The sequence below is a fragment of the Dermacentor andersoni genome, chromosome 1 (genome assembly GCF_023375885.2).
Source record: "Dermacentor andersoni chromosome 1, qqDerAnde1_hic_scaffold, whole genome shotgun sequence".
In the NCBI taxonomy this organism is placed as follows: domain Eukaryota; kingdom Metazoa; phylum Arthropoda; class Arachnida; order Ixodida; family Ixodidae; genus Dermacentor; species Dermacentor andersoni.
In genome coordinates this window covers 310,128,548-310,155,079 of record NC_092814.1, presented here as the reverse complement: position 1 = coordinate 310,155,079, position 26,532 = coordinate 310,128,548, and the positions used below count along the sequence as shown (strand labels likewise).

The window sequence follows — 26,532 nt, the reverse complement described above, 5'->3', positions numbered from 1 at the left end:
TAGCTTCCGGTACGTCAGAGCCTTGGCCATGGCGAAGTGCATGATGGGTAGACTGTCTTCCGCTTCCATTTGCTCTTCCTTTCCAGCCATTGTCGATTTCGACGAGGTATGTGCGGATCTGTGCTCGTGTTTAAAATCCATGTAATCGGATCGTGGAGGCAGCTGTAATAGCCTGATTTTGTCACTTTCGTTCACTTAAAGCATTCATAAATTTATTCTTTGCAGAAATAAGCGATGGCGCAGCGTTTAACCCTCCGACGGCGCCTGTCGTACAACACCAACTCAAACCGACGGAGAATGTAAGTGTGTGCATTGATATTCGTAGACTGCAATAATATTTCTTAACAAGTGCCGATTGAGAATGTATGTGACGAGATTTTGGTCCTCGAATGGTTAAAGCTTCATATACGAGGGAAAATATGCAGACAGCGATTGTTATCTTGCAACGTTGGTACTTGGCATGCATGGCGATCTGACACCACGCCGGTATTTGCAGCTCCAAGACTCCCGGCGGCAAGTTGGTGTATCTCTACCTGAAGAAACCAGGGAGCGTCCCCAAGTGTGGTGATTGCAAGCTAAAACTGCGGGGCGTAAGTAGCATTTTGTGCCCGTTGTCACCGGTGTCCATCCTAATGCTTTGCAGCGCCAAATGGCTGCAGAGTTTCGCTGATGGACAACATAAATATTGCCGCAGTCACCCATTACTGCCTACGAGATCGACATCTTGCAGACAGAAAGTTCTGTGGGCGACAGAAGCTTTGATACACGTCGCTATGCTTCTTGATCGCCTACAAGTTAGTGGGCTGCGCGTGCTATCATGATACCCAGTATCGATTTTTCCCAAATGAGAGCATCACCTAAATTACGAGCAGTAAACAGCGCTGAACAACAGGACGAAGAGAGGGATACAGACCACAGCGCTGTGGTCTGTGTCACTCTCTTCGTCCTGTTTAGTGCAGTTTACTGCTTGTAATCATGGACCAACCAGCCCAAATGCGTACTCTTCTGCATCACCTAAATGTTTCGTTGCGTGGCGGGTGAGCAGCTTCGGCTGGCGTTGTTACAGCCATAGTTGAAGGCCGCGCCTGTTGCACGCGATTGGAAGGACTAACAGGGCAAGACCTCAACCTGTTTGTCCTTGCACGACACCTCTGCTGCTGTAGCCGCTTCGAAAGAAGTCGGACGAGATGAATTCCAACAAATAAACGATTTTGGCTGTCTTAAACGCCTGGTCTGCGTTGTATAGAGGTTCTGATTTTGCACGTGCGTGCCGTGTCTGTTTCAGCTCAAAGAATGACTAATTATGGTCATTGGCAAGTTAACTTTCACGGTGGACACGTGTATTTCGGCTGTTGTCTCGTGAAATATAGCAGTGGGGTGATTTGTACATTCAACATCAGTGTTACAGGTGACTTGCTGATGACATTGAGGACACAATGCAATGCCAATAGCAGCCATAATGATGCTTGTAATATAAAGGTACAGGTTGTGAAAATAGCCCTTATTGCCTAGTCACACTGCTTAACTCAAAGAAATAACAGCGAGGAAAATTAGTTTGGCTTTATGCGTGGCCAATTTAGCAAGGCATGGCTGCAACGGTTTGGAAGTGTATAGTAAGAACTAAGCTGTGAACAGTTAAATTGTTTATCAGTAATTGTTTGTGTAGCCAAAAGCACATGTGTAGAATAAATGCTAGTTCATTCTTTGTGACAAGGAGCTTAAGTGAATGGACATTATTTATTGGTGGGGCTATTTTGCCAGCAATTTGTAGTCTTGCACGAGTGGATCCTGACAGAATTTGCACAAGCACTAAATGTAAACATGTCTTTAGTACATTTTGGCGCTGTCACCAAGACACCAAAGGGGCTATGGAGATACCAAAGCGGGAAACTGGATTGGTCATGTGCGGGGGGCTCGCTGAGGCCTCCATGTGCCGGATACCCACCGCGGTGGCTTAGTGGAATTGGGGTTGCACTGCTAAGCACATGGTCGGGGGATCAAATCCTGGCCGCATTTCGATGGGAGTGAAATGCAAAAGCGCCTGTGTACCGTGCACTGGGGCACGTTAAAGATTCCCTGAAGGTGAATATTTGAGTCCCCTCACTATAGCGTGCCTTATAGTCAAATTGTGGTTATGGCTCGTAAAAACAGAGAATTCAATTCCATGTGCTGGAAGTGTACAATACCCCTGTCAAGCGGGCAAGTGCACTTTGCCTAATCTAAAGGTCGCAAGTGGAGTGTTACTTTCAGTAGAGTGCATTCATAGAATGCACTTTGTTGGCTGAGTGTGTAGCCTCGCCGCCAGCGGTTTAAATGGTACAAAATGTAATGCATAAGAAAAGTACGCACGAGTTCATTTTAGTTGTTGAACAGCTTTTAACAATATGATCGGAACTGAACTTGCCCATATTTTGTTCTAGCATAGTCAAATGCAGTCTCGTTGCATGTCACCATGTTCTGGATTGGCTAGGCATTCGTCTCGGCCGACACTGACTTGCAACACTTACAATAAAATGTTTCTATTTTTTTTTTTAGAAAATATAGATTAAGTTTGTTTTGATTTATAATACAATGTAAAGCAACCACGTTTCAGATTTTTTCTTTTTAATCTACATCTTCAGAAAATGCGCTCTGTTTTCCCGTTTAGCACCGTGTCACTCAAGGTACCGAAGTGCACTCTCCGTAAGTGTACTTGCTTGACAGGGGTACAAGATTCTGTCCACAATAGCAGGGAGTCCATCTTTTATGCGAACACCCCACTGACCGCCCTGGTTCCAGCTTTTATTTCCCCGCTGCTCCTCGGGTGCCCTAAATATCCTGCACTGCCCACTTCATTATAATCTTGGCTTCTCTCTTAAGGCATCCATTTACTGGTATTAGTTATATTGGTGTGCTGTGAAAAATTGGTTGTGTCATGTGTCAGTATTTAAATCTGTTGTCTGATAATGCCCTTTTCAATTCTAGAGAATTTGCACTTAATGTTGTCTATGAGGAGCTAGTGTCTGCAGTTGGCACCATATTGCCAGGCACAATTTCCTGCATTCATCTCCAGGCTGCCTTTGAAATGAATGTCAAGTTGACTAAATTCTGGGGTTTTGCATGCCAAAACCATAATATGATTGAGGTACGCCATATTAGGGGAATGGATTAATTTTGACCGCCTGGGGCTCATCGATGTGCACCAAATGCAATGTACATAGGCATTTTTTACATTTCGCTCCTGTCAAAATGAGACTGTCATAGCCAAGGTTCGATCCCAGGCCTTCAGGCTTAGCAGCGCAACACCAAAGTCACTATACGTTCATGGCAGGTACTGTCATGTTTTCTACCAGCCTTTCAGAGTGCTTTGACCTAAATTGGTTGTGGACTGGCACATTGTTGACTATGCACCTAAGTGTACACGCACAAGTTAAAACAGTCACATTTTGGATACAAAGCGACTGTGTTGACCCCCTTGTACTTGGATGATGAGGAGCAGTGCACCTCATCCATCTGGCAGGCAGTGAGGGCTAATTTGTTAAAGCATCAAGCTTTGTGACTTGTGAGCAACTCTGAGCATACAGGTCAGGGGACAGAGTTGTCTCACGAGGTGGATGCAGCAGCCAGGCAACTAAAGTTCTCGCAGATAGTATGGTTAGTTGGAAAAGCAAGCAGGCTTCCCCTGGTATTGGAAACAGTGTTTCTGCTGCAGTAAAGCATGGAACTCTTTGTAGATTATGCAACCACAGCTCCCCAGTTGCCCACAGCTGTTGTTTAATCGTGTTCTTGTCTTCAAGTACAGCAGAGCACACATTGCATGTGTTTAGTATAGTACTATTGTTTAGTGATGGCTGGAGATGCCCGCCACTTTCACAAGCAACAAGTAGTATGTGCCATTTTTACCCTGCTCGTGTGGCACTGATGCTTGTTCACCAGACTTTTCTCTTACGACTGTTCCTGCCAAACATGGTTCATACACCAAATTTAGCATGTTTAACCTGCATCGAAAATAAGCAACCCAACAGTAAAATGAGAGTGCAGAGTGTGGCTGTGTGAAGCCACACCTACATCAACTGCTTGTGAAGCATCCAGCTAGTCCAACATTATGTATCAGAAGTTTTCAGGATATCTCAGTTACTGATTTTTCTGACACTGAAAGTGTTAAAATGTGGCGCAGCTGCCCCAGTCATGCTGTCTTGCAGGTTGAGCTTACTGCATACCTCCTGTACCATCTCGTATGTCGTAGCGAGTGACTGATGAAGGAAGTGCGGCTACCTGTAAGCCAATGGCAAGAAGAAAGGGAATATAACATCGATAGCTTAATTCTTGCATTCTGCCAGCTTGACCTTGGGTGAGCAGATCAATCCCGGTGCAAGGCTAGCGACAGCTGCATAGCTGCTGTTGCTGTGGTTTTGTAAATTAGTCTGGTCATTGGAGTTTTTTTTTTTTTTTTTTTTTTCTATACATGCTAGAACCTTTTCTTAAAGCCCCCCTGCAGTGCTTTTTTTTTTTTGTCGAAGTAGAGAAATGTTTGATAAGTCAGACTATTCAGAAATACTTTGCCGCATAAAATTTATTTGATGCATTCAGCAGAAGTTATCAGCAATCAAACACACCATTTGCAGTGCTTCCACTCCTTCAATATTGGATTTGCAGTGCAAAGGCTACAGTGGAGCAGGGTGTGCCCACAGCGCTCCGCCTACTATGTCGCTGTGGCGCACAATTCAAAATTTGATTTTAAATGTGCACGTAGACACTGCTATTGGCGATTTTACTGCCTATAACGCGCCAAACGTGGTTGTCCTCAGAGAGCCACAGTGCCCTCAGTGAATTCCTCGTGGCTGTATCTACAGTATCTGCACTACATGGCAGACAGCAGCTACATGCAACTGCAGCGTTTGCTTTGCGAATGACAGAGCGAAAGCGCATGCTTGCGCTTATATGCTCTTGTCTGGCTGTGTTACGTGGTGCGGACTGGCTTTGTCCTGCACCAGCTTGACCGATGGATAGTAACCATATCCAGCTTGCGCATTTTCAAGACTATCAATAGCTCATGAAGTTAAGCCTGGCAAGGCTTCTAATCAGGAGTGAGCACACACTGGCAAGCATGCATGTGGTCTGACCTTAAGTTTTGCTTGGTTTGAGGCTAGTTGGGTGTTCACAACTTGTCGTCACCACTAAGTAAGGTGGCCAAATTTAATTTCTGCGCGGGCGGACGCAGCCGAGCGTGAGCAGAGGATAGTCGGCTTCTTTCAGGAGTGCGTAATTACTTTTTTTAATTGGAAAGCAGATTTTCTCTAACTTCAGCCTGTTTATTAAACTATGTCAATAAATTTACACAGTAACACTAGAAAGAAGCGTATTGGCCAATATCAGCCGCATATGAGAATCTGCTATATCACAAAATAAAGTGTCTAGAAAAAAGTGAGGAGCAGGCTTCTGTTCAAAAGAGAGCTTTTGAGAGAAAGGAGACCTTGCGAGATCCACGCGCCACACATGGCTGCAAAATTTGGCTGAGATGCTCACAGCAGCATATGCTCTCCGCAGACTTTCTTCAAGTCCGTGGGGGTGGTTCAGGGCCCCCTTAAGGGTTTATCTGCAATGAAATATTGCTTGCACACGTTGTTTGTGCTTTGGCGGACATAATTGTTTAGAGCAGCTGAAGTTAACTAATACATTATTACCAAATTTTAATCGACTAATTTCACGATTATGGTATGCCTTCGTAGTAGAAACTTAGAAGATAATCGTATTCAAAGACAACTTCATTTTATTCAGGATTGCTGGTGTTCTATGATATTCATCATCAAATTTGACACTCAGTACACAAATTTCACATTCACGTCTTTTGTAGTCAAGAATAGTTTGAGAATACGGGGGTAAGCTTTTTTTATTATTATTATTATTTCATCTTTATTTGCGCAAAACAAGTGCTGCGAGGTTTCTAGAGTACTTCAACAGTCCATGTTGACGTACTATTTGCCTTTAGTTTGTTCCTTTAACTCTTTCTTTACCATGTGAAAATTGGGCACTTTTTGGAGGATATAGTACTATTTTTATTATAATCATGGTTACAATGTCATGCCATATATTAATGAAAAGCTGATTCATTGTACCTTATAAAGATTTTAATATTAAACATGTTACAGTGTATTATGCAATATTTGTAAAAAAAATATTGAAAGATTGATAAAACATTTACATTATTGTGTTGATAAGATGAAAAGAAGAAACAAAGGGAAAAATCTGAAATGTGAAAAAATTTTGACATCAATTGCCTATAACAGGTCAAAGTTTCAATGTTGTAGGTCTTCGGGAACATCTTGCAAAAAAAATGTCTTCTGTCTGGTGGAAACTGCCTAGTGCTTTCGAGGGTTGCCTCCGTTGTCCCAAACTAAAATCTGATTAAATCCATTCATCCTCGGAGTCATTGCTTGAGTCATTACCAATCACTTGAGACGCAGCAGAATTGAGTGATGTTTGCGCAAAGGCCCAGCGACGAAAGTGTGTGCCATCTTTGCGAACTGCTCTTTGTACCACCATTATATATCTCACCGCCGCTTGGGAAAAAAAACTACTTACTCGGAAAACCGAAGTTTACTTCTTAGACAAGAAACTAGATGGCACAATAAATCCGTAGGATCGCAAATAGCTTTAAATTTTCGCATGGAACATATGGGAAATGTATATAGACATACATATCTTTGGTGGGCATGGTAAGGAAAGAGTTGAGCATAGCCAACCCACCCTCCTCCACACTCCTCTTTTGCTCATCCACTCAGCTTTTGGCATTAAGCGAAATGTGCATTGGCTCAGCTTCTAGTTTCAAGCGGAAGCGACTGCTGCGTAGAGGTGTGAGCATGCAACTGCAGTGGCAGTGGAAATTGTTCATGTGGAACTGGTGTAAGCAATAAATTGTGGAGCGGTGACACACATCAAAGGCTGGTACTTGTGCTAAAACAGTGGTGACACATGGATGAAGGAAGGGCTTTAGCCCTCGCCACTGACCTGCTGGGCAGGTTTACTTCCTCTTTGATGCCACTAAATTTCACTGGTGAATTTGTAGGATTAAAGAGGCCATAGGGAATGTGAAGCAGATTAATATACAGTAAAAGCTCGTTAATTCACTACTCGTTAATTCAAAATTTCGGATAATTCGAATTAATTGCCGCGGTCCGTCCCACAATGTATTGAAAGCAATATGTAACACATCCCGCTAATTCACACTGAAATCGGCACCGCCACCGATAATTCGAACTCCGCATCATCGTGGATGGGGAGAGTGCTAGTGCGCGGGAGCACGCTGGCGTCGCCGTGCGGGTCACGCAGCTTTGCTTTTTCGATCAGCGGCAAGGACGATAACACCCTCGCCGCACGCCATGTTCTTTGCGTGCGAGGGTGAGCCGGCGAACGCGGCTCAATCTCGCGTGCGCGAGAGGGGAAGGTGGGGCGGAGCGCGCCCTCTCTTGTCGCGCGCGAGGCAGGGCGGTGAGGCGAGTGAGGGACCGGGGGACGATCTTCGGCGGTTGAGGCGGCTGCTGGCCGCCGCATCTTGAAAGCGATCTGCGACGTGGCCAAAGTGCGCGCCCGCGTGGGCCTCGTCTTCAAAGCGATCTGCGATGTTTGCAGAGTGCGCGTATTGCCGGCAGCTTCATATGCGATGTGCTTTCTACGTTTCGTTCGCGTTAAAGTGAGGGGTGTACGAACGTCAATTCGCTCGCTGCTACTGCTGCGTGCCCTCACTCCAGCGTTTTTCAGCGAGTTTCCGCGGTCATCGAACGAGATGCGTTCATGCTCACCTGTGCGCGCATGACACAGTGCTTGTTAATTTAGTTAGTAAGCAAATGCTTACAAGTTTATACGGCCGATAAAACTATTATCCTTACTTCGTATAGCTATCTACTAATTTTCTATCGCAATCGATGCTTCGCTTTTCGCGCGAGACGGAGACTTCTTTTTTTTTTTCTCCGCCCCAGTCAGCGCGACGAACGCGCGGATGGAGCAAGAGCCATCTCGACGTCAGGCGCGTCGGACTGCGCTGGCCGCGTCCGGTTAACGTTGGCTGCGCCAGAGCTTCGAAGTATAGACGTTGTTCACGCCAACGTGACGTAGCGTGTGCGCGCGTGCTCACGCCACGTCAGACTATATACGCGCCTTAACCGAGCGATTTTTTTCTCTGACTTTCATTAGTTCGAATTTTGTATAATTCGAATTTTCATAGCATCCCCGCGGAATTCGAATTAACGAGCTTTTACTGTATTTGCCTAAGTTTGGTGTGTGCTATGTTTTAGTTTTCATGCAGTGGAAAAGATAAGTCCTGTTCTTCCCAAACACAGCCGCTTCTTAGAGTATAAGTTTGCTGTACTATCGCACAACACTTTGGTCATGTGCTTTCACCTTGTAGCTCGTACGGACTGCAATACTACATGCTACAAAATAATTGAGCTGCTCCAAACCATGCCTTCCCAAATTCACCCCTTAGCTTTTTTCACATAACCATTGTATTGGGCTTACATTGTTCTTGAAATTGAAGACCTTGTAGCGTGGTAAAAAGCGGGTAAGGGATTTGGGACAGTGGGAACGGCGGAACGGATATGCAATCATTTATTGGACAAGTTAGGCTGAAAGCCAACTTGATAGTTGCTGGCATTCCCTCACTGCTTATAAAAGGGTTGGCCTAAGCGGACACATTCGGGTTATGATGAAACACGTAAGATGCTTTCTGGCTTGAAAACTGGAGCCAGAGAGTTAATCCTTTTAAATAACAAGGGGAATGTGAATGAATTGTAAAAAAAATTATTTTCTAAATTGTTTTTTTTTTTGTATGCCACTGTGAGCTGACATTTAAGAATGCTTTAAAATACTACATTAAACAGTCATCAGTGGTTGAATTAAAATGCTGATTGCAGGATTTGTGAAGCCAAAAAGTATGCATAGATGTCCCATCCCCAGTATCTTTTATTCTGTGCTAGTGACGACTTCAAAGACTTGTGCAGAAACAACCTTGGCAAGGTCCAGTGGCGAGTCTCTGGGGCTCAGTGCCAGTGTCGTGTGTGACTCGTGAAAAATGCACTCGTGTGCTGCATAAAAGCTGCCGCTTTACTTGTTACAGATAACGCCTGCAAGGCCAAGGGAACTGTCTGCACTCAGCAAGCGCCACAAGACGGTCACGAGGACCTACGGCGGCTCCCGCTGTGGCAAGTGCGTCAGGAACAGGTGAATAAATTCTTCGCCATCCTTTTGCTGCGTGGTGAATTCTGTGTTGAAAATTGCATCTCTACGCTAGTGGTCTGAATTGTAAGCGATAAGACTGGTTAATGCACAGTCAGATGTAGTGAAAGAACTGGGGTGGAATAATGCCATAGTTTTAAGTTTGTTTAGTTGCCGTCGTGCAATGCTACCAATCAGCCGATTATGGTGGATGCAGGCGAGGCACCACTCATGCCAGTGATATGTACAGTCAACATCCTTTTTTGTTTTTTTCCCTGGGGCCACAAGAACTCTCTGGAAAATCGGGCAGTCCGAAAAAAATGAATGCATGCCTTTTACTGCGCCCAAGTACTCAAATTGCCACAGGCATCTCTGAAATAGCTTTGAAGGCTTGCCGGTACACTTATAGGTGTATCGGTGCTTGTACTGTGACAGGAGTCGGTGTGTGCATGTGTGCATAATTAAAGGGCCCCTGAAACAGTTTCTGGACAAATTTTGTAGGCGCCTAGGGTCCAGCTACAGTAAAACATTTATGCCACAATTTAAGGGAAGCGTCCCATATTAAGAACGCTACGGACGATTACAAGTTACCCTTGTCTCTACGATGCTTTTACTCAACTCGTTTGCCGAATGATCTGGGCTAAGCTCTGCATTCACTCGCTCTGTGTCGTGAAGTCTACTTCCAGTTGTCTTGAAAAGAATGGAATGGAGCATCTGCTTAAGAATCTTTAATGTGTGCAGACCACTTGGTATGTTTTCGAGAGTCGTTAGCATAGCATTCGACAGATGGTAAGTGCGATCATGATTAGGTAGACTTGGCACACGACATATCGCTACAAGTTCGTGGTGTGATCATTTCACGGGAAAGAGAAAAATCAAATTTTGACTACAAAATTCAGGGGTGCAATCATTATTTGAATAAATACGGTACAATCCAGTTTTATCCATCAGAGCTATGCATGTTCTGTAGTAAAACATTGCGAGTTTGACCATAGGATAATTCGGACTCATCCTGGCAGGCATATGCATTGTTTAATGCAATCAAACTTGTTAATTCAGACATATTTGGCGTCACATCGGTTAATTCGAACAACTCTTGGGGCTTGACGAGTGTGGAGTGCCGCAAGTGTGCAACTCAAAAGAGGAAGAACGGTAGTAGCCTCCAACTGAAACGGAAGCAGCAGGGTCTGCATTGCCTTAGTCATCAGCAGAAATCGTATGTGAATGACAGCAACACCGGAACTGTTCTTGCATTTATCACCGCACAAAACGCCCCTTTGGCTGTATGCCTCAACTGCATAGTCGCCGTTCATTAATGCATCAAGCCATGACATTTTCGTTCCCAGCAAAGTTAAGGAAAACGGTATGCTGTTTTATTTCGACACGGCGCGCGCGTCGCCCACGTGCCTTCAGAGCTGCAAGGTGCAGGCCCTTGTGCTTTGTGGGGCTATAGAAGCACCTGTGGTGAATGAAAAAGACGGCCAAATTGCCAAATCAAAATGCAGTGGCCCGAAAGTTTGCCACCTGGCAAGAACACTGTCATGGCATACTTTTTGTGTGGGTCAAGTGCTCCCAAAACTTCATGGCCCAATTTCTAAGAAGTTTCTCCTTTATGGGACTTTGCTTGTGGAAAGCGTAGCATGACGATGGCTGGACAGATTTTTATCTTTGTTTTAGAATAATCCCCAAGATTTGCGTTAAGTTGATACAGTCTCAGATATTTAATTTATGCTCCTCTGATTCTTTTACTGTATAATTTCAACACTGCATTTGCTAATGCTTGTGCGCATGTTATACCCCTGTCACACGGCAAATCTAATGTCATTTCCAACAAATGACATTTGTTGCGATTAATGTCATTATCGCAGCACGCTGTCACACGGCGAAAACTAATGTCATTTGAAAATGATGACAATGACGATAGTAAAAAAAAAAGACACGCCTCAAACCCATTTTTGTCTAAAAATTATTCTCTAATATGCTAAATTACACTAGAATATGTGATCGTTGCTTTCAAACCATAGCATTCGATCACTAACTTTTCGACATTGCCAACGAAGTCGAGTCAAGCCAAGCCAAAGCTAAGGCAAGCAACAGGGCGAAGAGAACGATAGGCGCGTCCGCTACATCTGCTAAAGTGGTACGAGAAGGGCAGTTGCATGTCATCGCCGTTCTGCGTTCTGATGTGCATGCGGGCTTCCAATATCCTCATTCTTGGCGCGTGCAACAGGAAAACGCGCATGTTTTTACGCCAAGTCAATTGAAGCTGCCACGGCAGATGCTCCGGTGCGATCCAACTCGACTGCTGCAGTGAAAGCTAGACTGCTGTCTGGTCACTGGACTGAGAGTAGTTTTCTGTATTTACGCACGTGGTGGACTTCAATGTCGCTAAAGCAACAATTAGGTAATAAAATTAATAGAATAATAGTGATCCTTTGTTAAAACAAAAAAGAAGCATGTACTGTTTGCGAAACACTGGTACACTCATGGTGTCGAGGATACACATTCGTTTGTAAATGTCATTTTCGACGAATGTCATTACGTTTTACCGTGTGACAGCAAACAGATGACATTAGATTTGCCGTGTGACAGGGGTATTAGATGTAAGAATTGTAAACTAATCAAAAAAATTATGGCTCTGTCCTGACCTGAAAGATATATCTGAACAAGCACTGCAAGTGATTCTAGCATGCTTGATTGCAATGCTAGGCTTTGCACAAGCAGGCAATATGTATCATTTCTTATAAGACATAATCTGTTAAATATTAATTTGAGAATTTATATTCTTTGTAATACCACTTTCAGTGTATACCACAAATTTTAACATTCTGCACTAAATAAAAATTGCCTTGATCTTCTCATCCCTGTTTATATGCCATAAGATTGACGGTGATCGGTACAATTGTTTGCTTTTATCACAAATATGTAGTCTCATGCGATGTTTGTTGATGCAGAGCAAAGGTTGCAACTTTAATCTCATGAAATCATGAAATTATGTTTGCACCGCACCATTCACAAGCTGTGCTGAAATGCAAGCACCCAATTAGGTGTATGCACAATGTCGGACTTCTACGCAAGGGTGTGACAACGACGAAGGCAATATACGTTGCTTGTCGAAAAAGAATGGTGATGACAGCTGCACAGAAGACTACGACACATAGCTAGGGGGTTGGCAAAGAAAGCTTCGGCTTAAAATGACTACACACATTGCTGCTTTAGTACTTGGCAGTATTAACCCTTTGAAGGTTTTTGCCTTCAAAGGGTTAAGGGGGGAGGCTACACTTGAAATACTACTTTTTTATTTGTGGACAGATCTGAACGAAATTTTCACACTTTGTGTATTTTAATATGCAGATTCTAAAAATATAATTAATTTCGCCATAGGATAAGTAGTTTCTGTTATACTCTAAAAGCATTGTATAAGCTGGGTCCTTTGTTTGGAGGAAAATTAGCATCTACACAAAAAACCCTAACACAGTAATTTGAGTATAAAGACTATCTAGAATGTTCAGGGAGTGCCATAAGGTATTAATTAATGTTCTAGGCTAATCTGAGCAAGAGTTAGAGCTCATCAAAGTTGTGAGAAAAAAACGCCATCTTGACATGTCAAGCATGTGACCCATTTCAAAAACTTTTTGAGAAGGGTACTGCTTTTAAAAGGTGCATATTGCGTACTGCATACATTTCTCTTTCTGGCAAAAAAAAAATTATGCTGATAGCTCAAATAGGACAGAAGCTATTTTACCTCCAAAATTGGAAGTCTGTCAGAATTGTTGTTTTGAGAAATCAAGGAAAAACATTCTGCAATATCTTTATTGAGAACATACCAATAAAATCTCAAGGAAATTCACCAGGGGCATAATCTGGATGCATCCTATCTTTATGCCGCTTTTTGGCTAGCTTCCTTGCGCTCAAAGAGGCTTCTCGCTTCTTGCTGGAGTTAGCACTTCGATGGCAGTCTTTCTCCTTTGCTCGCTGAGATGCAGTGCCAGGAATATTCATGTGTAGCTGCTGTAGAATTGTAGTGGACGCAATCAGGTTCCCAGTGTTGAAGCGTAGGACAGCTTCCCCAACAGCAGCTTGCACAGCAAAGAGAGATGCATGCTGTATCTGAGTGAATGCTGTACCTGTACCTGAGTAATCACTGAGTGAAGGCTCTCATTCGAATTCTGTGTCCTGCCTCGCTGGTATCTCTGGAGCAGGGATTTTTCAGATAGCCGCGTATATACAGGCAGCATCGCTTCTGCCACATGTTCTGGCAAGTTGTAGTGGTGCCTAGGTTCAGGCTCTCCCTTTGCTCTCGCAGCATTGTGACGACAGAACATTGTCAGAACACTGCCGAGTGCCCGTACTCCTTGGCGGGGTCCTTGAAAGCATCACCACTATCTAGCCGCACCCGGGACACAGCACGAGTGCAAGGAACTCTTGTACGACGGATAAATCCACGATTGCAAATTCAGTTCCGCTGTCGTTGACGTCCTCTCTCGTGTCGACACCCAGCAGCGTGAACTTTCGTTCCATTGCAGATTGCGACGCCAGGCACGTTTTCCCGCGCTCGCTACTTTCTTCAGTCGTGAAGGAAACGGTGCCTGTACGATCTGTGCCAACACGCGTAACGTGGGCGGACGAAGTGTTGACGCTAGACGTGCCGGTTTGCAGCTCGGAACTCGATCGGGTAGAATGTCCAGGCAGACCGGCAACTCGGCGAGTATGACAGGCCTAGCCGCCTTCCGTCGCGCATTCCACAGCCGCTTGACGCGTAGTAGCCTTGAGACGACGATCTTTTCCAGCCATCCGAGCACCTTATCAAACGTCGTCGCGAAGCAAGCGGCTGAACAAACGTAGACAGCGGCGCGATGAAACCAGAGATAAACAAACGTAGCGAAACGCGAGAGCGGTCGAGCGCGCGCCAAAGAGCGCCGGACCAATAGGAGCGAGGCGCGCGGGGGGTGTGCGCGCTTTGGCCAATCGGCGGCACGGACGCATCCTTCAGAAATGACGCGATAGCGTCGGTTTCCCTTCGCCGACGCCATTTTGAACTGGCGCAAAATGCGCACAAAGAAAACAGCTTCAAAACAAGCGCAAGATGGCGGCCATCGGCCACCGCGTTCGCAAATGGCGACGGCGCGAAGTTTGAACATTTTTGACCAGATTTTGCTGATTTCGCGTTCACCCTGGCCCCTTTATGCGCGATTTTTTATTGTTTTCCGATTAAATTTAGCTTCTAGATTTCGCGGAGGGATTCTTGAATGTATAAACGTAGCGAAAATGCACTTTTCCGAAAATCGACTTTTTTGTGATTTTTTGCCGTTTCAAGACCCGCGTCCCCCCTTAATTCTGTCCCGCAAGGTCTTTGCCGTACGCGTATGGGTACGGTTTCGATCCTCCGTTTGAAATTTCGTGCCATAATGACATTGCGTTCTCACTGGGAGGTGCTGCAACCTCTTAGGACTTGCAAGAAGCGTTTGAAATTTGTGCTACCTTCTTGCGGAGATAAACAGAAAACTGCTTTCTAGCTTCAGCGCGTCGCGCAGACTGCGGCAACACCCCTTTTGCCGTTTCGGTTTCGTCACGTGATCGAAACGGAGGCCCGCGAAACGTGATCTTTCTCTTTGTTGGCACTCTCTTGCACAGGCGGCGGAAGTTGATTGCTCTCTTGATTGGCGCTGCTCTTAGCTTGTTTATCACCGCCATTCACGAGGTATTCTAGCTCTCTGTGGCAACATGCTTACGCAAGAGGGTGCCTCAGACCTCTGCCCAAGGCAGCGGCACACAGAGGTGTCATGTGTGAGCCAACACAACTCGTCGCTCCAATAGGAGAACAGACACGCGTTTTAGGTGTGCAGACTGCAATAAGGCGCTGTGCGTAGACCCGTGTTTCAAGGAGTACCACACTCTGAAATACTATTGAACATTTTAAGCAAAACGTGAACGAGGTGAATGCAGGAGCCAACGTTTCGACAAGTGGACTTGTCTTCTTCAAGGCGATGTACGCTTTCCTCGCCACAGTATATATAGCGACACAGTATGCAGTCAAACCTCGATATATCGAACACGGATATATCGAATTATTGCGTATATCGAACACTTTCTATATCACGTGGAAAATCGCATGTATTTTTAATTTTTTATTTCGAACGGGGCCGGATGTAAAATGGATATATCGAACTCCGCCGCCCCAGACCAAGTGCGCTCTGTTGACAGGAGGCGAGCTTTCCCGCAACGCTCTCGAAGATGGCGGCGCGATGGGCGTTCCAGACTGCTGCGTACGACAGCAGCCCACATCGGTTGCGCCGAGGGCGCCATTTGAACGTAGCGGCGTACGCACGCGGCGGCTTGGCGTGGCCGTGGCTTGGTTAGGTTGGCTAGTTTGACAACGTCAACGACACGTGCGTCTCGGTGCTGCCGCTTGTGCTACGCCAGTCGTTGTTAGTGCGTGCAGGTGCGTGTGTGGCTGGTGTGATGGCTGCAAACGCGAAGAAGCGGACGTCCCTGACATTTGCTGCGAAATTGGAAGCGATACAGCGCGTTGAAAATGGAGAAAAGAAGTCTAGCGTCGCCGAAGCTTTCAACATGCCAAGGAGTACTTTGAGCACTCTGCTGAAAAACAAGAGTGACATAAAGGCCAAGGCGGAACAGAACCAGCACTCAGGCGCGCGGCGGGTGCGCAAAGCTGCCTTTGAAGACGTCGAGAAGGCGCTGTACAAATGGTTTGTCGACGTAAGGGCCCGGAATATTCCTTTATCGGGACCAATGCTACAGCAGAAGGCCAAGAACTTTGCATTCATTTTCGGCGCCGAGAACTTTAACGCCAGCAGCGGTTGGCTGCAACGTTTTAAGGCCCGCTTTAACATTGTCGGGAAGACAGTCGCGGGGGAAAGTGAAGACGCCAATGAAGGCGAGATCAAGAAGTGGCTTGAACAAGAGTGGCCTCAGATTCTCGCCAAGTATGAGCCCAATCAGATATTTAATGCTGACGAAACGGGCCTGTTCTGGCAAATGCTTCCACGACAAACGCTCAATACCCGCGGAGACAAGTGCCACGGCGGCAAGCAAGGCAAGGCACGTATCACAGTTCTGTTGGCTGCTAATATGGACGGAAGCACGAAGCTGCGGCCGCTTGTCATAGGCAAGTTTCAAACCCCGAGGTGCATGCGCAACTGCCCCAGCGTTCCGGTTACATATGCCTGGAACAAGAAATCGTGGATGACTCGGGATATATTCAAAAAATGGTTGAAGGCATAGGACTCTGAGCTGGCGCATCAAGGCACACCACACAGATGTCCAGCTGAGCAGTATTGAAATTCATTTTTTGCCGCTGAACACGACGTCGAAGCTGCAGCCATTGGACCAGGGCATTATTCGCGCTTTCAAGTCCATTTATAAGCGTCGGCTGATCGACATTTTGCTACTCAAGCTGCGGATGGGCCAAGAGCTAAAGATAGACCTTTTGGGTGCCATTCAAATGCTGAAGGCCTCGTGGGACAACGTCAAGCAGTCGACAATAGTTCACTGCTTTCGGCATGCGGGTTTCGTGAGTTGCATTGAAGAAGCTTCCGAGGAAGCAACCCAAGATTTGACGTTGGATGGCACAGAGGAAGAATGCCAGCTCGAAGAAACCTGGAGCCAGTTGGAGCGCTTTGTCGGTGCTGAGCCACACAGCATGTGCGTTGAGGACTTCTTTGGCGGTGACGACAGCACCGGAACAGTGGCGGAGTTGACAGACGTGGAGATCGCGGCAGAAGTGACTGCTGAGCGGCCAAACGAAGACGCTGCCGAGGCTGATCCAGCAAGCGCTGATGTTGCCCCGCTCTTGACTGCAACTGAGGCTGTAGCTGCGTTGGCCGTTGGCTGCGTTGGCTTCTATTGCGCCGCTACTGCGGCGCAATAGAAGGCACTGGACTGTCTCTTGTGGATCATTTGGACTATGTAGAGGACGCCGTGGTTGCCAATATGAAGTAGGCTACGCTGCTTCAGTACTTTCAGCGAACGAAATAAATACTTTGTTTGAAGCTTTATGTGAGTAACTATTGCGCCACGATTGGTTCATTGATTGATTTGTGCTAGTCTGACGCGTTTTCTACGTGATCTTATATATCGAATTCTGGCTATATCGAACTATTTTGCGATCACCGCGGTGTTTGATATATCGAGGTTCGAATGTATATAGGCGAGGAAAGCGTACGTCGCCTTGAAGAAGACAAGTCCACTTGTCGAAACATTGGCTCCTGCATTCACCTTGTTCACGTTTTGCTTATCGTCTTGAATTTCCGTCTCCCGCATTCCCCGCGTTTTCTATTGAACATTTTGCAGTTCTGAGTGATGCCGACACCAAAATACTGTTCCTAATTTTTTTTTTACTATTTATTCCCGACTTTATACATATTGTGCATTCAAGATCCGAAATAAAGTAATTTGGACCACCTGGGAAAGTTTTTTTTTTTAAGTAATTCGACCCTCTAAGGGTTAACCGTAATCTAATGTGCATCCAGTTTTTATGAATTTAGAGTAGAAAACGACATGCACCCAAATCCTAGTCCAGATTTCCCTAACCAGAAAAATGTACAATGCCTCCACTTCTGCCAATTAGAAAAAGATAAATCCGACACACTTTACCTTCACATAATGGAAATTCACATGTACCTATTGTAATAACGTGAATGTATGACTATGTGGAATATAGGTTGACCTCTGGCTATGAGGTGAAAAGAAGTTTTAAAAGTTACCGTATTTACACGATTGTAAGTCGACTCTAATGTAAGTCGACCCCCCCATATTGCTTGACCGAAAAAAAAAGAGAGCATACCCGAGGGCGCATTCGATAACGAAAATTTATTAGTAGCTGACATGGTCACTCGACTACTCGTCTTCACTAGTGCTGCCATCGTCATCGTTGCTGCGGTCCCACAGCGCGTCGTGGTCCAGCGAAATTTCAAATTTGGCAAACGACCGCACCAGGACATCTTGCAGAACAGCAGCCCAAGCCAAATGCACCCAACCACACGCAGCCATCACGGAGGCTCTTTTGACAGGTCCAGTTGGCGTAATTTCGCAGTTTTCTGCCGCCAGCTACTCGTTGTACTCACAGCGGAGCAGAACCTTAAAATTAAGGCGAAGGTCCGGGCTTGTTTCATGATCACGTCGCACTTCAATGGCAGGGACCGATCACGCATTTCAGCGACGTACGCCGCAAGCTTAGCGTACAGCTCCGGAAAGCGTCCAGACTTCGGCGCGTGGGAAATTTGTCACTTGCCGTCACAGGGTGAAAATTTCGCTTCACTGCAGTCGCCACTCTTGCACCACCCGTTTAGAAACATCGAAATTGCGGCCCGCTGCGCAGTGATTTGTTTCTTCGGTGTAAAGGATGGCAGCCCCCTTGAACGCTGCTGTGAACGAGTGCCGAACGATTGGTGGGCCTGCAGCACTCATGACGACTGGGGAAGGATAGATGTAGCACGTAGCCGGCAGTCAAGTGGAACGCGTCTAGCCTTTAAACAGAGAAAGAGAAACCCGCGAGCGGTGTCTGCTCTTCTATGAACTACCGATACTCCCCGCAAGCGCCGCCGTTGTGAGGGTGCCGCCGCAAATGGGAACAGCGGCGCTAGATACGGGTAGGGCGATAGAGCAAACATAAAATTGTAACTACGTTGTAGCTCTTGCTTGTATCGCTTTTTTTGGCGGGGCCATATTTTGGTTTCGATTGTAAGTCGACCCCCCAACTTCAGACTTTCAAATATTAAAAAAGGGGTCGACTTACAATCGTGTAAATACGGTACGTTGAAATTAATACTCAATACAAAACATACTTTATTTAGTGAATACTCTCATGCGTCGTCAGAGACAAAAACTGTATGGGTCAGGATTGTATCAGCCATTAGGAGAACTCATGCACAATTCCACCACAGTGTCTTTTTCAAGTTCGGTGGTCACAGAACAAGTTTTTTCATTGAAAGTAGACGGTCACACCGTTTCACGTTCTGTTCGTGAAAACCTAACAGTGTGGTGCTGCCATGCTCCCGTTCACTTCTGATATTCTATCTCATCATTCTCTAGTGCAGCACTAGTCAAGCCGAGACCTGCTAATTTTGCAAGCCGATACTGTAGTAACGAGTTTGCAAAATTTGCACGTTTCCAACGCAACAAAAATGGCAGCACCTTGTCTTTATTTCTTGTGCTGCGGTGGCCAGATCACAATGTAATAGTCATCTTACTCAGACGTCACTCAGTCGTCCCCAATTCAGTCCACCGTCTTTAATATTCCGCATTTCTTGAATGACTTTATAACCATTGCAAAGACAGAGGTGACCTACACCTGGAATAACCACTTCAGCAGTTCGCCCTGCCGATCACACATGCCGAAAACATGTCTTGGCATGCAAAATAACTTCTGGAAATTTCTGTTGCCATCTTGTGACAATGACAGTGTCGCTGATGGTAAGCTGTTTACGCCTGCAAACACTGTATCGGTTTCTTATTCTGTTGTAATGGGCAAGCTATTTACGGACCCTCCCCCCTCTTTCATTCAGGAAAAGGTGAGGGAGATGGGGTGTTGCAATGCATTGGGAAACAGACACTTGTGAAGGTGGATGTTAGGTTGCGCAGTCCCAGATGCATGTTCTCAGTTCACAAACAATAGCATTTTTAATGAAGCATTCTTAGCCTACCCCTGGCCTCTTGCATCTGTGCTGCATTTCTCATCCAATAGTTTCAGTTGTGTAAGCTTGCACTTCAATGTGCTTGGCATGTGAATTGCGGCCGGTGCTACAGGAAAAGCTTGTTAATTTTAATTCTGCAGGAATGCTATGAAACTTGAATTATACAAAATTAGAATGAATGAAAGCCGGAAAAAAAATCACTCGGTTAAGGCTCATATATAACCCAAAGTAGCGTGCGTGCACGCACACGCTACGTTGCGTTAGCGAGAACAATGTCTTTAGTTCAGCACACTGGCTTAGCCAACATAATCGGATGCGGCCGACACGGTGCGACGTGCCCAAGGTTGGAATGGCTCTTGCTCTATCCATGTGTTGGTCACACCGACTGCGCTGACCCACAATGCATGGCGCTAAGAAAAAAGGTGCCTACAACGCTTCGCTGACAGTTGCAGACAGCTGTTCAAAGCGGCCCGCGGGCTGGGGATCATTCTGCACATGTACGAAAGAGAGCAGCCTATGGCGTGTGTCGAAGTATAGAGGGGACAGCATTTTGGCTGGCGTAGTGCAAGTGGCGTAGCATAACTGGCCGCAAACAATGCACGCCGAGAACGTTGCACTATAAACGTGCCTTTGTGCTGCCGAGAGAGAAGTGGTTCATGTTGAGAAAGGAAAGGTTAGTGCTATCTTCTGCAGCCCTTGAGGGAACACAGCTCAGCCCCAACGAGGAGGAGAAAAGAAGGTAGGAGAGGAAATGCGCCATCGACGCTCGCTGCAAAAACAAGAGCTGCGCTCTAAAATGCACTCGCGAAATGCACCACAACCTGCTGTGGCGTTGTCTCCATTGTACTCGTAGCTGCACCAGCTGCACGCTGCCAAGTTCCACTTCACTTATAGGTGGTGTCCAAACACGTATCCCAGTGATGCTTGTGATCTCAAAGGCTAATGCTTGTGGTACTGCGAGCCCCGATAAATGTCGCAGCCGCCATTTTTTAGACATTACGAAACATGCAGCCCAGTGTCTGTTTTTTCTTGAGTCTTGACAGAGGGAGAGGACAGCCCTGCAACAAAGGCGTTGGCCATGCCTAGCCAGGCACAAACAAGTCTCTCCAGTCAGTCCTAAGCAAAGGGCCGCAGATGAAAAGAGCAAAGCCGTGTGGTCCGCGCACTAGCACTCTCCCCATTCACGATGGCACAGAGTTCAAATTATTGGTGGCGTTGTAGATTTGTGTGAATTAGCGGGATGCGTTGCATATTGCTTTCAATATGTTGTTTGACGGACCGCCGCAGCTACTTCGAATTATAAGAAATTTCGAATTGACGAGTTGTGAATTAATGAGCTTTTACTGTAGCCGACAAAGAAAATAGGTTTTATGTCTGAAAAAGAAGCGCATGCAGCCAGGCCAGCATTCATTTTCAACCATATTTGCTTAGCCCCAGCTCTACATTTCCAGTTGGACAGAACTGGCTGTGGTTTGGAGGTCATGTTTGCAAAACTTTCTTTGGGGCATTGAAAGGTTTAGGTTCTGTTGTTAGTCATGTTGCATTGTCCACTGCCATGGCTGAGACTTATGGGTGCATTCGTTGCCAGAGTCAAGAGCGCATTTTTTATCAGGATATGCTCGTTGTCTTGTGGGTTCACCAAAGCTGCATTTACACAGATTCCCACAGTGCATAGAATCTGTCTTGATTTTTTTGTGACTTTTTATCACGTTGCAGCAGGTGGGATTTGCATATCTGTGGGTGGAACCATTTCTGATAATGTTTATTTGCCCCATGAATCGTATGTTCCATGAACCCTGTGTGGTCATTGTTTGGGCCTTTTTGTCTTGCCCAAGATCCATCTTTCATGCTCTATGTTCCTTTCCATGCTGTGTGCTAATGCCAGAATTTTAGGTATGTCCATTCTAATGCCTAGCAGGTGTATGTTTCCTGCTGGGTTTCGCAAATGGACAACAGAAAAATATCTTAAGTCACCCATACTGCCCCTGAGCCTGTCTCTCAGGGGAAGAAAGTTACGCAAGAGACATTTATATAGCGTAGCTGACATGCCGAGTTCCGTCTTTGTGCTGTCAGGCTTAATGCGGTATAAAGTTGTCATATCATATGCCACTGTGCCCAACTAAAACCATGCTTTGAAAAAAAAAAAAAAAGCACTTGGTACGCACATCACCAGTAGGATTGTGAACACCGACATTTTCAGGTGTACTTAACCTCCATTTAGTACAGCAAGGATAATGGTGGTTATTGTAGTCGGCAGCCTCCAACCTTGGGGTAGTCTGGGGAATTCGTGTGCCTACCAAATAACAATATTCAAGTGCCACAAAAATTTTGTTGTTATAACAGGTAATTGCTATAACTGGGTTGCATGAAAAAATCAAAATAGGTGGATGGCAGAACTGATGTAAAGAAACTATAATGGCGGGGAGGCCAGTGCCCCTCCCCACCACCTTCCTCCATCCGGCTGCTGATTGTATTCACTCGTTTAACTGCTTCCTGGGCGCTCCCATCGCGTCTAACAAGCTGCAGCTGTTGGCGTTGCTATAACAACTACATAGAGGGGTTATGGGTGGCAAGCGATATGCGAACACCGCTGAGGCATCACTTTGGTGGCCCCAAAAGAGGCCTTTTTAAATATGCGAGAAGGTTGCCGCAGCAGCCTGTCAGCTTGAGAAGTCCAGAAGAAACGCTGAGGTGCGATAGCCACAAGCATCTCGCCACGTACTTCTCACTGGCTTGCACAAGAAAACCCTATGTCCGTCAGCCTTGCATGCTTTATGTGAGGCTTGCCGACGTTCTTCAAGGCATCCACATGCTCCACGTACTGCAATGGAAGGTTCCTCGCGAAAACAAGTCCTCGGAGGAACTGAATCATCTACTGGGCCTCCTGTGAGGACGTCACCGTCGCTATCCGATGCAAGCAGATTCACGCCTATCGGTTAGAAGCACTAGTTTCCAAATCTATAGCTGTGCGCTTTTTTTTCACCGGCAGTGTCGTGCATTGCTGTTGATCAGAGGCCGGATCAGCCATCTTCCGTTTCGTCAGCAAGTCAAATGAGGCTGCGAAACCACATGGCCAGGACTGATTTCGACGTAAGCAACAAACACGAATGCGAGCGTTTAAGCTGTTTGTAGAACTGCACTGAATGAGGAGCTAGCAAGGAACATGCAAGCAGCGCAGTTAGCATGATCTATTCGTGTTTAGGAGGGTGGCGTGGTGTAGAGCTATGAGCCCAGCCCATTCGTGTTCGGAGAGGTCGAAGGGCGACGGGAGAGAGGCACGCAAAGGCTGGAAAATGAGCACGCGGTGGCTGTTAGAGCAGTGGGCTGTCGTGCGGCGGCTCGAATTTCTCCGTTTTCTTTTATTTTCAAAGATTTCACATTTCCAAACCTTTCCGCTCTGACACCCAGCATCCAGACATCGTTATAACCTAGGCATCTGGGCTTTGTAGTAAGCGGGTTATATCACCATGGAAAACATAGAAAAGTTCACAGTGCAGCAGCTTCTCATTTTTATAACCGATATACTGTTAAAACCGGTGTAGTTATAGCTGGGTTTGACTGTATTTGCTATAGCCTCCCAGGTCTAAAAAGACTTGTAGTGTGCTCTGTATTATTGAGCATATTCCTCCCTGATTCAAGAATTTGCAGCAAGCGTGAGGCACGAACTATGAGCAGTATTTCTATTAATGGCTTGCAGTTTTCATTGTGGGCTGTGCTGTGATGCAAGCATCGACAAACCCATGCAGCTTGGGATGTTGTGGTACTGTGATTTAGTAGGCATGGCACAGCTACATTTCGTCAATCTCTGATGTAGGTTATGTGTTGATAGAACTGCGTGGCTTGGTGTGCATTAGGACCTCATGGATGCAGTCCTGTCACGTACAATTTCCCAGTGCCAACGTTTGTGATTGAGAACAAAAAAAATGACCCAATATAGTTACACTTATCTTTTACTGGATCATGCGTTCCCGGAAAACAATCTTTCGGCACCAACATTCAGTACATCGCCAATCTGTAATCATACGTTTTTGGACCACTAGATCCCATGCAAGCAAGAAAATTCACGAGGTGAACATGATGTAGAATCAGCAGATTCACCGCAATACTTGACCGCCCATGGCATGATAGCAGCGGCGCGCACTCAGTTTCTTACTAGCAAATCTCCCTGGTCGCCGCACGTTGCATTCACAGCTGTTGGTACCAACCCTATTGCGATAAACATTTTCACCTATCTGTTTTCAGCACGTGGGATGTAGTGCCGTTGGAAGCATAGTGCACGCTTTTAAGAGGCGATAGCCCAAGTGCGCTGCTGTTCTCTGCTGCAGACAGTCGCTTCGACGGCATCCGGCGCAGCCCACTAGCACAATTTCATTTCTATTTCCCGTAACCATCTTGAAACACTGGAATAGACTTCCCAACCTGGGCTATGCGGTGCTATGGACACTGCTGAGCAGCACCACTTGCAGGAGCAAATAAAAACTGAAAGGCAGCATGTAGGGGCTGTGAAATTTTGTCTCCCGTGCATTTGCCCACACAAGCCTGGTGTTCAACACCACAGTAGCCTTAAAAACGCGAAGGAATGACACCTGCCCATGAAAAATAGCTCCGGAAACTCACGACAAATTTATACCACTGTCACACAGGCAGTTTGGATTGTGATCGAGTAATCCGAATTGGGTGTTTTTACACAGGCACTTGTGGCCACTATTTTGCACAATGCATATCCAGTAGATAGTGATTGTAGGCTGTTGAGTGTGCTTTCACACTGAGTGAGCTCAACCAACTTATCTGGAATGTTGGACCATGCAGCAGCGACCGTTCTTGATTAAAATAGGAAATTTTGATCCAGATTAGGCTTCATCGCAATCAAAAGTGCCCATGTTGCACCTCTATTAAAGAATGACCGAAAGTCCAAGCAATTCAAGCTGCTGCTGCCCTTTTCTCACAACACGACTCATGGAGTAAAAATGTTGCACTATACAGCTCGCATTCTTTTGACAAATAGGCTACCTAATCATATGGTTATGCGAAAGGGCTTAGCTGCTTGCAATTATCTACTACGAAAATGATACCAATCAAGGGCACTCTGGCACACAGGAAAGCACAATATGCATCGCACTCTCAAACCAGCTGACGCTCAATGTGCCGCTCTAAGCGCATCAATGTTGAGCTGCAGTGATATTCTCGTCGTCACAAGCAAACTTTCATGACTGAGCTACAAGGCAAAGCAACAACACTACCGCAAATGTTAGCAAGCATTAAGGAAAGCAGCAAAAATCTGACTTGCTTGATGCAGTGGACGGTGGTTACCCATGCCTGCCTATGTTCCATTTCATATCATTTACCCAGGCAATTGTAGAACTTGACTGGTGGCAGCAGGCCCAAAGTGTTTTTATCACTTTTGTGGAAGTTCACGGAGTAGTACAAGGCTCCTTGGGTACCGGACCGTTGAGCCATCGCGAAACAGCTACTCAAGGAGCAGTTTTGCTAAGATCGGTGGCATTGCGAGCGCCTCAGGGTGCTGGTGACCTGTAGCTCTCCACTAGGGGAAGGAGCGTCGCTGGTGTCTGCCAGCAACTTGAGGTTGAGTCCTATAGGAAAACAAAATGTGTATCGGGCCATCGTAGCCCCACCAGCTTGTCGGCGTCTCATGGCCATAAAGATTAGCACAATGGTTTTCATTAGGTAGAGTTCAAATACAGTTGAGTCTGTCAATTTCTTAAATACTTAGGATCATACTTTTTTTCCAGCATGTCGGAACAAGGTTCTACTGTGTACATGCGTGTATATACCTATGTGGTAGTGCACATAAATATCATAGAGCATGTACGCCCAGTGCCAGTAAGAGAAGGAATAGCAGCATTGTTTCCAAGGAATGAACTCATGGCATGATTTCAACCCTGACCTGACATGTGCCAAGTAGCTATCCCATTCAACATTGTTTCATGGAAAATTTTATGTTCAACACAGATTTTGAGCCGCTAATGGCCCTTTCAATGCAAATTTGGATGCTCCATTTTATGTTCCTTGCTCACTGTGGTAGAGAGCTGTGGTTGTGGGGGTGGCTCTGTGTATATGTTGCGAATATGAGTTAATGTCACAACAGTTGGATCTTAGGGATGTGATGTCATCTTCGCTGTCTTTCTGCATTGAGCTTCAAGAAATGCTTTTAAATCGCATTCACTTCAGCACTCTCTGAGCATTGTTCTTGACATTTTTGTTTGCAGGATCATCAGGGCTTTCCTCATTGAAGAACAGAAGATTGTGGCCAAGGTGTTGAAAGCAAAGCAGTCCGAGGAGCCAAAGAAGGCATCGAAGAAGTGAAATGTCATGACAGAGGGAAATACATAAACCATTTGTTGAACTGTCTGAATGGGCTTATTTACACCTCTGAAGGTTCGTGGACCATAGAGAGTGCAAGATATTTTTGACATTGTGTTACAGGGCACTCTTTAGCAAACTTCATGCACTTACAGTTGCAATTTGACATTTTCTTAACTGGTGTCATTGCAGAGCATGTGTTGTCAGTCTTACTGTGCTTGCGTGTCCTTACCTAACATGACTGCAAAAATTTCAGAAGATGGCCATTCATGAAAAGAGAGGGCTATTGGAAAAACTGTTTTTCGACCATTTGCAGAAGTTACATCCTCAAGTTTAAGTTGTGTACAGTTGGTTCGGAAATGTGTGC

General features: G+C 45.8%; 1 protein-coding gene and 1 pseudogene across 2 annotated transcripts; both read left to right on the top strand.

Annotated features, from left to right (window-relative positions):
- Positions 1-15: 15 nt before the first annotated feature.
- LOC126548074 (large ribosomal subunit protein eL34-like) lies at positions 16-26,213 on the top strand. Of its 2 annotated transcripts, none has more exons than XM_050196160.3 (5): positions 16-106; positions 226-299; positions 497-590; positions 9,092-9,195; positions 26,072-26,213. In XM_050196160.3, the coding sequence occupies exons 2-5, from the start codon at positions 235-237 to the stop codon at positions 26,166-26,168; spliced, it is 360 nt and encodes a 119-aa protein (XP_050052117.1). In that variant the 5' UTR covers positions 16-106; positions 226-234; the 3' UTR covers positions 26,169-26,213. The 2 variants fall into 2 exon arrangements, with proteins under 2 accessions (XP_050052117.1, XP_054919352.1); XM_055063377.2 differs by having other exon boundaries at positions 89-164.
- Positions 16,472-17,187, top strand: LOC140215499 (uncharacterized; annotated as a pseudogene).
- Positions 26,214-26,532: the final 319 nt, after the last annotated feature.